This window comes from Phymastichus coffea, unplaced genomic scaffold (genome assembly GCF_024137745.1).
Source record: "Phymastichus coffea isolate CEN01 unplaced genomic scaffold, Cenicafe_Pcof_1.1 PCOF00018, whole genome shotgun sequence".
Taxonomy (NCBI): Eukaryota; Metazoa; Arthropoda; class Insecta; order Hymenoptera; family Eulophidae; genus Phymastichus; species Phymastichus coffea.
This window is the reverse complement of record NW_026706829.1, coordinates 3298247-3314155: the sequence shown is the minus strand read 5'-3', so window position 1 is coordinate 3314155 and position 15909 is coordinate 3298247. Positions and strand designations below refer to the sequence as shown.

General features: G+C 39.9%; 1 protein-coding gene across 1 annotated transcript; it reads right to left on the bottom strand.

The window, feature by feature from the left end:
* Positions 1 to 3957: 3957 nt before the first annotated feature.
* On the bottom strand, positions 3958 to 4884 carry LOC131675281 (uncharacterized). Its single transcript, XM_058954208.1, has 4 exons — positions 4697 to 4884; positions 4450 to 4617; positions 4200 to 4382; positions 3958 to 4109 (listed from the first exon to the last, which is right to left on the bottom strand). The coding sequence occupies exons 1-4, from the start codon at positions 4779 to 4781 to the stop codon at positions 3958 to 3960; spliced, it is 588 nt and encodes a 195-aa protein (XP_058810191.1). The 5' UTR covers positions 4782 to 4884.
* Positions 4885 to 15909: the final 11025 nt, after the last annotated feature.

Here is a 15909-nt window from a genome sequence, read left to right as displayed (position 1 = left end):
AAGAGCGGGAAATTTTACGTCCAAAACGGTATTTTTAAATTTTTTTTCATGGCCTAGAGAAGGTCGATTTAAGGTCAAATGCTTGAAAAACTGCCTAAAAGCGTTTTTTTAATTTTTAAGATATCGAAAAATGACCTCTACAAAATTTGTTCAGAATAGAGTGGGCCACCCAATGCACCAAAAACCTTTGACCTTTAACCTCATTTTGAAGGTCATTTCAAGGTCGAAGTGTTTTTTGTAATGGAAATCCCTCTTTTTAACCCCGGATACGCACATAGCGCGAAATCCGACGTTTGGATAAGGTATTGTGTTGAGTTTCGCGCTATGTGCGAATCCGGGGTCAAAAAGAGGGATTTCCATTACAAAAAACACTTCGACCTTGAAATGACCTTCAAAATGAGGTTAAAGGTCAAAGGTTTTTGGTGCATTGGGTGGCCCACTCTATTCTGAACAAATTTTGTAGAGGTCATTTTTCGATATCTTAAAAATTAAAAAAACGCTTTTAGGCAGTTTTTCAAGCATTTGACCTTAAATCGACCTTCTCTAGGCCATGAAAAAAAATTTAAAAATACCGTTTTGGACGTAAAATTTCCCGCTCTTTCCGAATCCGGGGTCAAAAATGGGGGTTCCTATTTAAAAAAACAAAGTTGACCTTGAAATGACCTTGAACATGACCTCCAAGGTCAAATCCAAGGTCATAGAAACATGGCCCCCTCAAAGTTGAGTAACTTTTGTCTGAAACTTTTTTCGATAAAACTCACTCCAATCTAGATATCTGAGTGGATCACTTAAAATGGGCCACCCTGTATATATATATATACTAATGAAAAGCACATTTATTACATTGCTTATAGAAATGTCAATAAATATATTGCTAAATAATTGTAATCACAGGGTAACCGAAAAAAAATATTTCATAAAAATATTATATTCTCATTTAGAAAATAAAAATATTCATTTTGTTTAAAATAGTAAAGATATAAAATGTTAATTACTTTATATGTTATTCATGTATATGTTATGTTATATAAAAATTTCTTGCACTACAATTAATTCATGTTTGCTATTTGCCATAGAATTCAAGTTAGTTTCTTTCACAATGCCACCTTTACAAAACAGAAATAGAGAATTAGAGAATAATGATGATGATCAGAATGATTTGAAGAAAAAGATCAAGATCACCAGATATGACAGTTTTAATAAGATTTGTGAACTTATTAACAGGTATAAATAAATACATGAAACTATATATATATACGTATATATATATGTATGTGTATATATATGTATATGTCGTTTGAACAATTTATTAGTTAAAATTACAGATTGTTTGTTCTCCAATTCTATATACAAATTTATTCTTGCCAAACTGCAGTATACACGATTTTATTGTATACGATGAGTCACATGATTCATTTTACAATATTTAATTTGTTAGTCATGCATGATTACAACTTGGTATTGCTTTTATCATATGTAGTATAGGTTTTATACATTTTTTAATAATGTAATTTTTTGATGAATTAGCTTTGGTATTTCACATACAAATATTTCAAATTCTTACGTAAATGGTAAAAGGAGAATTATATCACAAAATTATTCATATAAAGATATAACATTCCATCACGTATATTATATTGTTCAAGCATATTTATATGTATATATGCATATATGAATATATATATATATATATATATATATATATATGTATATATGATCAAGAAACTGTAAATATTCGCAAATGAAAGTAGTATTTGATATTCATTTATGAAATGTATTTTGTGGTCAATATTTATAGATGTTCTCTAATTGCACGCGTGACCTTCAAAAGTGAATTGGGAAATGCCAATTCTGGACCTTATTTTTTTGTAGATTTTATTGACTCAGCATGTAAATATCGTGCTTCAGCTTTTGGTGATACAGCAACTGCTCTCTTTGGAGAGTTGAAGGTACATTATCATATGTTATTTTATAACGCATTTTTATTTTAAATAACATATTATCCAATCAATGAAACATATGAAATATAAAAATATGATGTCAGGTCAATGAAATATATGAAATCCGGAATTTCAATGTCACTTTGTCGAATCCAAAATACAATGTACACAAAAACATGTATGAAATGGCCCTGAAAACTGATACAACTATAATTAAATTTGATGGCCAATGTGACATTCCTGAAGATACCATATCATACACGACTTTCGAAGAATTCTACTCAGAAAACGTCAATGACTTGATTGGTAAATAAGCAATGATTATGAATATCTATTTCTGTTCAATGATATATATATATATATATATATATATATATATATATATATATATATATAATCTCAATAATTTGCAGATGTGATTGGAATAATATCTAAAGTAGATGATATTACTAATGTAACATTTCAGAAAAATGATGTGTCAAAAAGAGATGTGACAATTAAAGACAAAGATGACAAAGTTAATTAATTTAAGTTTATTAATTTATTCATAATCCTAGTTATTTCATATGGAGTAATAGTAATTACTTTGCAGATTACTCTTGTGTTCTGGCGGAAGCGCGCCGATGATTTTGCGGGCAAAATAAAAAATGTGATCAGCGTTAAAGAAGCAAAAATATATATATACAGAGGAGATCGATTTTTATCGATTCAAGGAAATTCTGTTGTTACCTTCAATGACGAAACCAACAGATTTTCTAAAAGGTACAAATTCAATATCATATTATTTATTTTTAATTTGCTATTGTATGAATAACATTTCTATTTCTTTCAGTCTAATGGACTTTGTCCAAGCTGGATAACATTCGTACAAGATGAATTATGAATTATTGGTTGCTGTGGAAGTCATAGAGTGAAAGTCTTCGACTATGATATCTATTTAGTTTTCACTTAAGGAAATACCCGAATAAATGTAAATTGTGATACATTATGGTAATATAATTGTAAAATAATATTGTTTTTGTTGACGTAAATAATGACGTTTTTTGTCTGCCGTGAATTGCTTTCACGGGTGCTAATTGCAGTATTCCGTTAATATTTATATTGATTTATTTGTATGTTTATAAATTTTTGAAAGTTTATACCGTTCAGTGTATAAATATTAATACTTATGTTTTTTATGGCAATTCAACAATTGTATGTAATTTTTTTTTAATTTCTCTTTATCTTATTTTGTTTTTGCTAATTCAATTTGAATTTATTTATATAGTGGTTGATGCTTTCGATGACATTATTTTGAAGCTGAAATAGTTGAGGCGCCATAAAATAAACAACCTCAATGATTCTCATTGCCAATAAACCAACATTATATTTTCTTAATTGTATATTTAGATGTGCGGATAAATTATCAAAAGTAGGATGATACTAAGAGTAGTATAAAAGATGGATTAAGCATGATATAAGTTTTTCTACATTTACAAAAAAAAAAAGTTTTTGTTTAGTATAATTAATAATCATTTCTTGCGCTGACAGATTGATGTTTTAGTATGTATAGTAGATAAACAAATTCATTATACAATTTAGCATCGACTTCTATAATGCATTAATCGTGATATGCACAAAGCATAATGTATATTGATATATTTTTATTTGTTTTCGATTTTTGTAATGATTGTTAAATTTTCTGAAATTATACACAATAAATGATACTTACATGGTGAAAGAATGATTTCTTTAAACAACATGATTAATTAGATAAACAAATGTTAAAGTATTATGAATAATTATGCAGTTAGTCAATTACAATTATAAGTTATTCAATTGTTTCTTAAAGCCGTAGGCAATGTCAAAATAAGTATATAATAATAATATAATAATAATAATAATTCTATATAATAATGATTATATAGAAATTCTCTATTAATAGTTGAATATTCTAAAATAAAAAAATAAACATTTATGATATGATGAAAATTTATTCATAATAAAAAATTATAAATTCATGAAGTTACAATATAGTTTATTTATACTTAGAAATTTCATAAAAAACTTGTAAGATATCTCTTACTTTATTTTTTTTATCATGATGTATTAATTCCATCTTGGAACGGAAATTTTTCTCTCTACTTCTGAATGTGTTATAATTCTTATTTTGACGATGTTGATGATCACCTAATCAAGAAGGAAAATACAAATATGTTAATATCATGGTGCATAAATTCTCAATTACATTACAAAACATTGTTGAATTTTATTACTTACTTTTCCACGTATTTTTCGAATGAAATTTCCTTTGATTGGTATATCGATGTTGTACATTACGATAACCCTTCCATGTGCTCTTTGTATGTACATTTTTGTGATTGGTATAGCCATGTTGCACATCATGATACTTTTTGTTACTGTCTGACATTTTTCTATTAGCAGGCTTGCAGTTGTTGTTATCTACATGTAATGTATTATTAATAATTATGCACTATACTTATATACATGATATAATACATTCTCTTACCTTCTGCTCTCTTAATGGATAAGTCTCTTTGTTTGATAACGCGTGTTTCATATAAATCTTTTCTACAATAGAAAAACTGGGTATTTATAACATCTTGTCTACAATTCATGGTCCCTTCATTATCTGTTTTATTTGTCTCTTCCTTTTTATCATCTAGAAGAGCTAATACTGAGCAATTTGAAAATTCAATTAATTTTCTATGAAATGTTTATGTCGTTCAGTAATAAAATATCAAAATGATACTTACAGTTATCTTTCGTTTGTAAACATTTCATTTGTAAGTCTTTGAGGTTTAGAGCTAATTTTGAAAACGTGGTACATACAGTATCCATGGCGTTGTGTTAAGAAATTAGAGCGTATATTATCCCGAAATTAACTATTATTGATGTGGGTATTAATACGAAAACGGCGAAATTGTAGCAAAGAATTCGTCAATTCTTGAATGTGGTACGATGTGTATGAGGTAGAGTATTTTACTATTTAAATATATCATTTTCTTGTAGTCCGGAACGACGGAACGGAATTGACGATTGAAATTAAGTTGAAGACGCCTTGCCACACGTTCATTTACCCAATGAACGTGAATTTGCCTTTATTGTAACGTAATAGTGAAACGTACGATATTGATGTCCGCATTAAATTCCATGAATGATAATTTTTAATAAATTTTTAATAAATTTAAATACATAAGAAATATGTCTATATTATTTTTGAAGATCCGGTCAGCAAAAATCGAGAGCAAACAAAACAAGATATTTTGCGTTAGGATAATGAATTTTGATATATATCGCTGCCATATTCTGGAATCGTAAACATAAAATTTTTGTTCCTCGATAGCCATATACAATTCTATCTCTTTTTGGATAACCGTCAGGAAAGTAAGTTCGATAATACACAATATATTGTTTTTTAATTTTATTGCCTTCTACGTTGTTTTTTATGAATCGATATTACGCTTTGTCGTATTTTTGGTAGTATGATGAATATCGGCAATACATATATTGTTATGTTTTTTAGATTACTATATTATACATTTTATATCCGTTTATTACTATTGGTATGCGTTTTTAGGATTTATTCGACAAAACGGTATAATATGTTTATTGCACTACAATTAATTCATGTTTGCTATTTGCCATAGAATTCAAGTTAGTTTCTTTCACAATGCCACCTTTACATAACAGAAAAAGAAAATTAGAGAATAATGATGATGATCAGAATGTTTTGAAGAAAAAGATCAAGATCACCAGATATGACAATTTTAATAAGATTTGTGAACTTATTAACAGGTATAAATTAATTAACAGATTTGTTTCCTCGCAAAATTGTTATATGCATTTAAAATTACGATTAAAGTAGAATAATAAATTAATGTTGATTAAAGTTGATTAATAAATTTTGTAAATATTTCATTTCTGTTATCATAATTTTTACCACATACATTCCACAATGCAATCTTCATTAATAGATATATGTAGAAGTAAATAAAAAGGAACTTTTGAAATAAATTAACTACAAAAATAATTTTTGTCTATTACAGACTACGCTTTTGAGTACCGAGCTAGCGTCAGCAACATTTTTCTGTGCTTTAATGAGATCTCTGCCTACTTTTTTACGATACTCCGATAAATTCAATTTAACGTGGTTTTGAATGGGCAATAAAATCGTTTATTAAATATATTGTACTTATACCACCTGGTCCATTAATTTATATTCAATTTTTATTACTTTAACACTCATACTTAATCTTAGAATCATTTCCAAATAAACAGACAGAAAGTATGTTCTCTATTTACTAACGACATTATTTATCGAGCCAAGCGAGCGTTTACGAACGAGGTTTTTTAAATATAACTGTCGCTTAATCAATAGAAAAATATAAAATTGAACAGACTACAATTATGTTTTCCATTTACTGACGACTTCGTTTTGCGTACCGAGCGAGCGTTAGCGAGCGAGATTTTTTACGCTAGTTATAATTATGTATAGAGAGAGAGACATAACGAGGGTCTAGCCACTCGTTATATGGCCCTCCCCCAGAACTGGGTAGCAGGGCGTACCAGGTCGAAAAACCTGTCTCTCTCCACCAATTAAGGAAAATTAATGGATAAAAAAAAATTAAAACATTGTAGTGGTAGAAAAATATATTTTTTTTTCCAACATTTTATACACTAGAAGCTCTGGGTGGAATGTAGCTTACCGCGACTCTCTCTACTCGCGCGGATCGCAAATCTTATAAGGTAACATGTGATAAAAAAAAACGAGAAGAGAAAAAGAAAAAAATGTGGGCGTTAATGCCTGATTCTTGGGCGGGCGGGGGGGGGGGGGGAACCTTCGAGAGTGAGGTCGCGAGGATTGTCGTAGCACCTAGGTCCAGACCTAGTGCCTGGTCACGCCTCGTCTGTCACCGCCGTCCGCTCCGCGTGGGTGGCCGACGACTCTTCCTTATCTCGAAGGAAGGCTTCCCTGCGTTGGCACGTTTCGACCGTGCTATACGACTACGGCTGCTGTCAGCCGCTCCTCCAAAGCTCGTGCCTCGACCAATTCGGGCAGTCGGAGGTTCGCGGTACTCCCGTAAGGCCGCAAATGGAGCAAGCCCGCTTCTCGCTAGCCGAGTCATCCCCTACCGCGTTGGAGTAGGCAAGGGCTGGTGTGAGAGAAGCGTCCCTGCGCGTTGGCGACGTAGCGTTTCGGCGGGACGCGCTGGCTACGGCCGACGTGAGTGCTTCGTGCAGCACCTCTTCTAGCCACTTGGCGATTGGAGCCATTTCGGCACTAGTCAGCATCCTCTATAGGACGGAACATACATAAGGTTAGGCAAAAGAAACGAACTCAATTTGTTACATCAAGCGATAGCGCCTACTGGGGAGGTAGGAAGCTTTGAAGCAGTAGCAGAGTTTTAATAGCATAGAAGGTGAGATAAGCAGAAAAAAATGAGGAAACAAGCAAAGTCGTAGGGTGCTAGTTCCTGGAACGCAAGCGCCGAGGGGATACGTCGACGGGAGCATGCATTTTTTGCTTGCGAGGACGACCTCTTCTCCTTGGGGCGGTCGGTATTTCGCCTCGCGCGAGGTCCTGTCGTGGGCTTGTTGGGGCCTCTGGCCCTATAACTTCTGTGACCGAAACGTCGTCGTTCGAGGCATCGCGCTCGTCGCTTTCTTGCGTGCGATCGGGCGAGAAAATTTCTTTCAACGACATCGTCTCGTCGTTTTTGTTTCCTTCAAGGAGAGAACTGTCTGCTGCATCATCGGGGCACTGGGCTCCGTCGAAACACGGGCGCAAATCGCAAACGGCGACTTTATCAACGTCACAACCTTATTTGTTCTGGAGTTGGTATGAGTTGGGACCGAGGCGTGCGGTAATGATGAACCGGCCCGCGAATTTCGGGCTGAGTTTCGCGGCTGTCTGGTTAGCGGCGGAGGATAGTACACGATTCTTCGCCCAAACTCTATCACCAACATTATACTTAACGTCGCGATGTTGAGCGTTATAGTACATCTCCTGCCTATCTTGGGCTTTCCGCGAGTGTTGCAGGGCAACGGCTCGGAAGTCGTCAAGCTTGTCAATTCTAGCGTGCCAGTTGTCAACCGAGGTCGTCTCAAGATTTCGCGCCACGGCGCGTTCTTCTTCTCGCTTCTTCGAGTTTGGCAGCTCGGGATGGTGTCCGTAATTTAGGAAAGCGGGGCTCGTGCGCATCGCTTCGTGTATTGTCGTGTTGTAGGCAAACGCGAACCCCGCGATATGCGCGTACCACGTCGTGTGTTTTTCTTCGATAAACGCACGGATCATGGTTTTGATCGTGCGATTTACGTGTTCGGTCGGATTGCTCTTAGGCGAGTACGGGGCGCATATCTCGTGTACCACGCCGAACGAGTCCAAAAAGTCATCGACAACTTTGTTCCATTCCTTGAAAATCCATCACTACATCGTGATGGATTTTCGGCCAATATTAGCGAAGGCTCGCGCGCTTGTGGGTTTTGTAGCGGCCAAGATGTCCAGCCATCGGCTCTTCGTGGCATTCGGATAAGACCCGCGCTCGGTCTTCCTTCGGAATAACGAGCTTCCAAGCGTCGTCGTCAGTTCCGAAGAGGTCGTCGACGATGGGGTCAGGCTTATAAATATATAACCGGCCGCCTAAAACTTTCCAATAGGGATTATCCTTGGGCTGATCGAGGACCTCCTGCATCCTCTTGCGGTACCACAGGTCCTTTATGCTTTCGCCGAGTGATAACGAAGCGATTGCCGCGAGCTCGTCTTCGTCGGTGTCGAACATGCGTGAAAGCGCGTCAGGCACTACATTGTCCTTGCCCTTGCGATGTATAATATCGAGATCATACGATTGCAGCGCAAGGGACCAACGACCGAGCTTACCGTTTGGGTGTTTCAAATTAGTGAGCCATTTAAGGCTCTGGTGGTCGCTTACAACTGTAAAGTGAGAACCTTCCACGTAGGGTCGGAACTTCTCGATCGACCAAACGACGGCGAGGCACTCGCGCTCAGTAACCGACAAACGACGTTCGCACGCCGTCAGGGCGCGGCTCGCGAAGCACAGAACTCAATCTTCGCCGTCGATACGCTGTAGCAAAACGCTTCCGAGGCCAGTATCGCTTGCGTCGCATTCGATGATAAACGGCGCAGCGAAGTTGGGCCTGGCTAGGACAGAGGCCGTTGCCAAAAGGGCTTTGTCTTGCTTGAAAGCTTGCCGCTGCACTTCCTGCCATTCAAACTTGGCGTCTTTGCGGGTGAGCGCGTTAAGCGGCTCACAAATCGTAGCATAGTCGTTTAAGAATTTTCGATACCACGAGGCCATGCCCAGGAATCTGCGCAATGCTCGAAGATTTTTCGGGGCTGGGTACTCGAGTATCGGTGCGACTCGTTCTGGATCGGGGCGTGTACCATCGCGATTTACCAACACGCCGAGATAACGCACCTCGGTCATGCAAATCCTAGACTTCTTGCGATTGATCGTAAGGCCAGCTTCATGTATTCTTTTTAGAATATGCGTGAGCCACCGGACATGCTCTGAGAACATTTCAGTAGCGATGATCACGTCGTCAAGGTACGCGAAGGCATAAGGCTCCATCTCGGGTGAGATAAGCTTGTCGGCCAACATCTGAAATGTTGCCGGGGCACCAGCCAATCCGAAGGGCATTCAAACGAATTCGAATAGCCCGAGTCCCGGAACGGTGAAAGCAATTATCGGAATGGCCCTCTCCGAAAGAGGGACCTGCCAAAATCCGCTCGCGAGGTCAATTGCGCTCACGAACTTGGCGTGTTGGAGCTTCCGTAGTATCGCGTCCATAAAGGGCAACGGATATGCGCTCACGCGAGTAACGCTATTCACCTTTCGGTAGTCTACACAAAATCGGTATTCGCCGTCGGGTTTCTGAATCATCATCACCGGGCTAGACCACTCGCTGCGGGACTTACGAATAATTCCCATCTGCAGCATTTTATACACATGTGCGTGCATTTCCTCCTCGATCTTATGCGACACCGGATAGTATTTCTGTTTAATTGGGCGCGCGCTGCCGATGTCGATGGCGTGCTCGATCCATCCGGTGCAGCCGAGCTGCTCGCAGAAAGGTTCGGGCAGGAGGTCATCCATCACTCGATCGATTTCTTATCGCTGCTCCTTCGAGATCTCTTCGATACCCAAGGCCGCCAGCGACATCGCCTCCTCCGCACGAAGTGAGGAGACAATCGTCGGGACTTCCTGATCGCAACCTTTGATTCTTATCTTGTTGGGCTCAGGATCCAAACATGCGGAAAAGGCTCGAACGAAGTCGCTTCCGAGAGTGCACTCAGCATCAGCCTCGCTCAGGAAGAGTACGTGGATCGAATGGGTAACACCACCCATCGTAAAGGGTAATTGTACATTACCGATGATAGGGACATAATGACCATCGACTGCTTTCGCGCCGGGCCCGACATACATGTTGACGCGCTTGTTCATCGCGGCAGCAATCTGAAGGGCAATGGGGTTCAGGACGGTGCGCGAGGCTCCAGTGTCGTACAGAGCCCTGCAAGTAAATTGACCGATGCTAAGCGTCAGCCACCATCTGGGGTACTTCTCTACCAACGCGCTCGCCGCAAAACTATCGGAACGCGTTGGCGCTTCTTCCGCGGGGGCATCTGTAGCGAAGGTCCGGGTCGCCATCGGAACGGTAGGGACCCCATCTACGCGTTCCTCTCCACGTTTTTTGGCGCCTCGATTTTTGAGAACTCGGGACAGGTGGCTTTGGTGTACCCAGGCCAGCTGCAGTCCCAACAGAGTAATCTCTCAGCATCGGGTCCGGGAGGCTTGCTCTTGTTTTTGTCCGACTTGGAAGTGATGACTTGGGCCCAACCGTTTCTTGCCGGGCGGCCACGGCCGTTTACCCCGCCACGTCTTCCCTCGCGTTAACGTGGGTGAGCCGGAGGTTTGTCATCCTTCGAGGAGCTGGTAGAGACAGACTCCTATACTGCACTCTTATGGGGGGGCTGGAAGTCCTTTCTTAGCCGCTGCCAGATGCTGCCACTTTTTATCGAAAAACTTCTGGAAAGATTTCTCGAAGTCGGCCTCGGAGAAAGGGAACTTTTCTACCACAGACGCGATGCTCGCTTTGGCCTTCGCCGGCGCTTTAACCCTAGGCTAGTATGCCGCGCCGGGCAGCATGCTCTGTTCCGCGGAGGGGGGAGCTTTCCAGTGCTCGTCGGACTCCGCGATCTCTACTTCCATTGCTTTAGCTAACAACTGCGGCAACGACGTGAAATAGTTCTGAGTCTTTTTCAACTCTTTCTTCAATTTAGGCAACATATTATCGATTGCCAAATTGATCTGGTCTGCGATGCTCCACGGTCTTTCGAAGCGGCTAAAAATAGTATTCAGCGCTGCGAGGTAATCATGGACCGGTTCATCGGGGCCCTGTGTCCGCAGATGCGCTTCAACCGATAGGTTGCGATTATACTTCCTAGATTTACTATAGACGGATAGCGCGGCATCTCTGAACTGCTCATATGACGCCCACGTGAGCCGCAGCAAGCGGTACCATCGAAGCGCGGATCCGCGAAACAGGGTGGACAACGAGTCTAAAAGCTCATCTTCCGCTATTCGGTCTAGGCAGCAGTTTTCTTCCACGCGCTCCAAAACTTCCACGATGCTGATGGTGCCGTCTCCCGCGAAAGAAATCTTCCATTCCCTGATGGTTTTCCTTAGATTCCTAGTTGAACTCATCGAGCGGGAGGTTGCAAGAAGTGGACTCGATCGCCAATTGGGAACACCGAAGCTCGAAGGGATTTGGGCTTGCGCGGCAGCCGTTTGTTGCGCGCCCGTCGCTTGCGAGAGCGGACGACTTGAAGGTGTGACCCCCCTTCCCCAGCTCGAGTTTGCGGGGATGTGAGGGATCGCGTCGGAAAACTCCGCTTCCGTTAATCGCGTGGCCGCTTGCATCCTGTCGGCCGGTCTCACTGGTGCGGCTGAATATACTGTTGGCCCTGTCGCGTATTGTGTCGTCTGCTGCTTCGCTGTCGAGCAGAAGATTCGTGCGTGGGGATTTAGATTCGGACTGGCTATAGTCAGGTCAAAGTCCGGATCGATGAGGCTATACGTGTCGCGAAAGTTGACAGCTTTATCTGCGCGAATCGCGTTAAACCGTGTGCACTCATTTTGTTGTTGAACTGTTACTTCTGCTGCTTGTAGTCTGACGAAGAGGTTATTGTTCGCGGTCTTCAGATCTTTATTTTGTCTTGTCAGCTTGTCGTGTTCGTTCGACATAGCTTCTAAACAGTTTTGAAGATCAAGAATTTGTTGAGCCTGTGTCCGTCCCGCTATCACTGATCGTTTTAGCTCCTCGGCTGCATTTGTTTTGGTTCACCGCAAGGCAGGTTAACCCATACGAGGTCTTCACGATAATTTATCGTACTTGGGGTGCCTGTTGTAGGTATCGATGCTTCGTGCGCGCATGTTGTGTTCGTGTTGGCATGACGTGATTCACTTGAGCCTACGTTTGCTACTGATACTGTGCACGGCGATGTTGACTGCGATGTCGGTACGTGGGCGCTCGTAATTACCGCGAACGTCGGTGTATACCGTATTTTCCGGTGTATAAGACGCACCTTTTTACCATCAAACATGACTCCAAAACCAGCCTGCGTCTTATACACCGAATGTAAGACACCCCAAATCCACTAACCTAACTAAAACGTGCGCCTGAATAGTAGCAATTAGACAACCCTCACTAACTATGAATATCTTTCAAAACTAGCCAATGACAGAGTGATTACTTATTTAATAGGTAAGTTCTTTATTATTTCAATAATATATAGTAAACGTACTTTATGTCTGAGGATGATAAAAAATACCTATTACCTATATGCCACTTGGGATCAAAAAACGTCGCATAATATACTAGATAATTAATACGAGATTTTTTATAAAAACGGTATTTTTGTTGCATCATTTATTTCAATATAATTTTGAAAGTGTTTTTTGAAGTAAGAGACTGACTTGAATTCCAATATGAGCGAAACTAACAAACGAAAATCGTACACAGCGGGCTACAAATTGAATGTGATCAAATTTGCTGAAGAACATGGCAATAGAACTGCCGAAGATCATTTCGGCCCACCACCGAAGGGAAAAAACTAAGGAAAAAAGGCTTTGGCGTTCGCAGAAGAGTAATTTGATTAAAATGCATAAATCAAAGCATGCGCAATGTGGTAAAAAAGCAAGTGGCTTATATTAGAGGATGAAGTTAAACAATGGATTGAACATAATCGTTCCAAAGGCTTAGCTGTTTCAACGAAAATGATACGCATACATACACAAAAAGTAGCTTTAAAAAGTCAAATAAATGATTTTAAAGGAAGTCCTTCATGATGTCACCGCTACATGAAACGCAATAGTTTAGCTATACGAGTGAAAACAAAAATTTGTCAAAAAATGCCAAAATAGTACGAAGACAAAATTCTCTCTTTTCACCGGAATATAATTCACCGTAAACAAGCAATGAGTTTTGAAATCGGACAGAAAGCAAATATGGATGAAACACCTATGAACTTCGATGTTCCGTCAACTAAAAGTGTTTCGAAAAAAGGACAAAAAACGATTACGATAAAGACAAGTGGTCATGAACAATTCCACTACACCGTGGTTCTTGCTTGCTGTGCTGATGATGTAAAGCTACTTCCAATGATCATTTTTAAACGTAAAACTATGCCTAAGGATAAAATACCGACAGGTGTAATAGTGCATGTATACCCAAAAGGATGGATGGATGAAGGTGGTAAGAAAATTTGGATACATAAAGTCTTGTGTAGAAGACAAGGCGGCTTCTTGAAGAAAAAAGCACTTCTGGTTCTTGATCAATTTCGGTCTCATTTGTTAGATTCTGTAAGGTGAAAATTTCATAAAAAAAACAACAAAAATAAATAAAACACAACAAAATCAAAAATAAATACAAAAAAACAACAAAAAATATTTAAAAAATGCAAAAAAAACTTTAAAAAACAACAAAAATCGAAAAAAAAATATAAAAAAAACAATAAAAAACAAAAAAAATAGAAAATGTCTCTTTTGATTGTCGACCTCCCCGTGGTAAGAGATATGCAACGGCAACGTATCTAATCATCGTCGGCTAACAGGTATCAATATTTTTTTATCATCCCGTAATTAACTTTAATTCACAAAAAAGACGTGCTTTATTACAATTAAACGAATTTTTTTCCTCAAAACTAAATTTTTATCAAAATTTTCATTTTTTCTCAAAATGTGCCTTCAAATTTTGGGGTGCGTCTTATACACCGGTGCGTCGTATACACCGGAAAATACGGTATGTGCGTACCGCGTCTCGCGTAAGTGTCTCGTGTGTATTAGCTGTCGTTGTGAGCGACATGTCGCCGTTGTTCGTTTCTTCTATTTCTTGATTATTTATCATATCTTCTTTTGTGTCTTGACTAACGGCGTTAACGAGGTCTTCGCGCAATTCTCGCGGTAGAGCGTCTGATTTTATAAAAGTGAGACAAAGATTATTGCGCCGTGTTATCGTTTCGTGGTCCCACGCGTCTATAGTTTGTATGAAGTCTTTTTCTTCATAGTCACCTTGCAGTCGTCTATATAAGCGATTCGCGCGTTCGTACATCGTGCCGTCTGCCACGAGTTCAAGATTTTCCAAAACGTTATCTATTCTATCACTTGGCAAACTCTTAATCCATTCTTTAAATAGTTGTCGATTTTTTCTTTTATAATTGTTAGGTCGGTTATATCTTTTTCGGCCATTTTTAATTTTTTCTACAAAACTGATAACGAAAAACAATAATTTTGGAATATCCTGAAATAGTGGATATTAATTGTAGGCCGCGTAACAATTTTTAAGCGAATACGCCCGATTGTTGCCAGCACGCACAATGGAAAATAAATGTTGTTACGCTTGTACACGTACGTTTCTAAATACGAAGAATTACAACTCTCGCTCGCACGCTATGTTAAAATTTTAAGGTGCTGAAAACCGAGCGCCTTGTTTTGGTCGTGCGCTACGGCTAGCTTCTAAACGTAAACAATTCTCCTCTCGTCGCGCGCGTCGCATTCCTCGGTGGATTCCACGAACACGCGCTTTCGCTATACAATTATAATTCGAATTTCGTAGTTTTCGTAAAAGCTATCAAACCCATGTGTTGTTGGGCGCTATAATATAACGGGGTTTTGATCCAGCGTGGGTCACTCGTTATATAATTTACGAGGGAATTAGAAACAGCTCGGAGTGGGCCTCGTAATAGGCTGCGCAAAGCCTAACCCGGCAGCAACAGAAACGGCGTGGTAAAGCGTCTGTCGCCTTAGCCCGCAGAGAGCGTCGTGTGATCTTATGGGCGCTTTTGAGCGATCACGAAATTCAGGGGCGAGAGCCGGACGGAGCGGGACTGATTACGATAGGTAAAGAAAGCACAGAGAAAGAGAGCAGATATACAAAAGCATAGAGTTTACTACAGAGAAAGGTACAGAATTAGGACGCAGCGTAAGCGGGAGAGAGAGCAGCGAAAAGCTAGCGAGAGAGACACGCATTCGAGATGGTACTTACAATAATGTCTCGGCGTTAGCCCTGCAGGCGATATCCTCAGCCTCGCACGTGGCTCGCGAGGACGCGCAGTGTGCAGCTCGGGTGCAGTCAAGAGGCGGGCGGCCTTAAAGGCTCGCACGCGTGGTCGCAGGAACTAGCCCACCAAAGGCACTAGGGGCAATCTCGGCACCGAAACCTCACACTGAGTGGACACTCGCGTACTCGCAGGAAACCGAAAAGTCAGTCACAGAAAGTTAGTCACGAAAAGTCGGATAGCAAAAGATCGCAAGCACGTGTATAGCCGCTCGTCACACGTCCACGTCTTCGAAGTCGCCGGTACAAGAGAGAGTTCTTATCGCGGGGCTTCCTCCTGCCCCTCTCTCCTTCTCGCGCGCGTCGCGCCGGCTTCCTGAATTCTCTCTCTCTA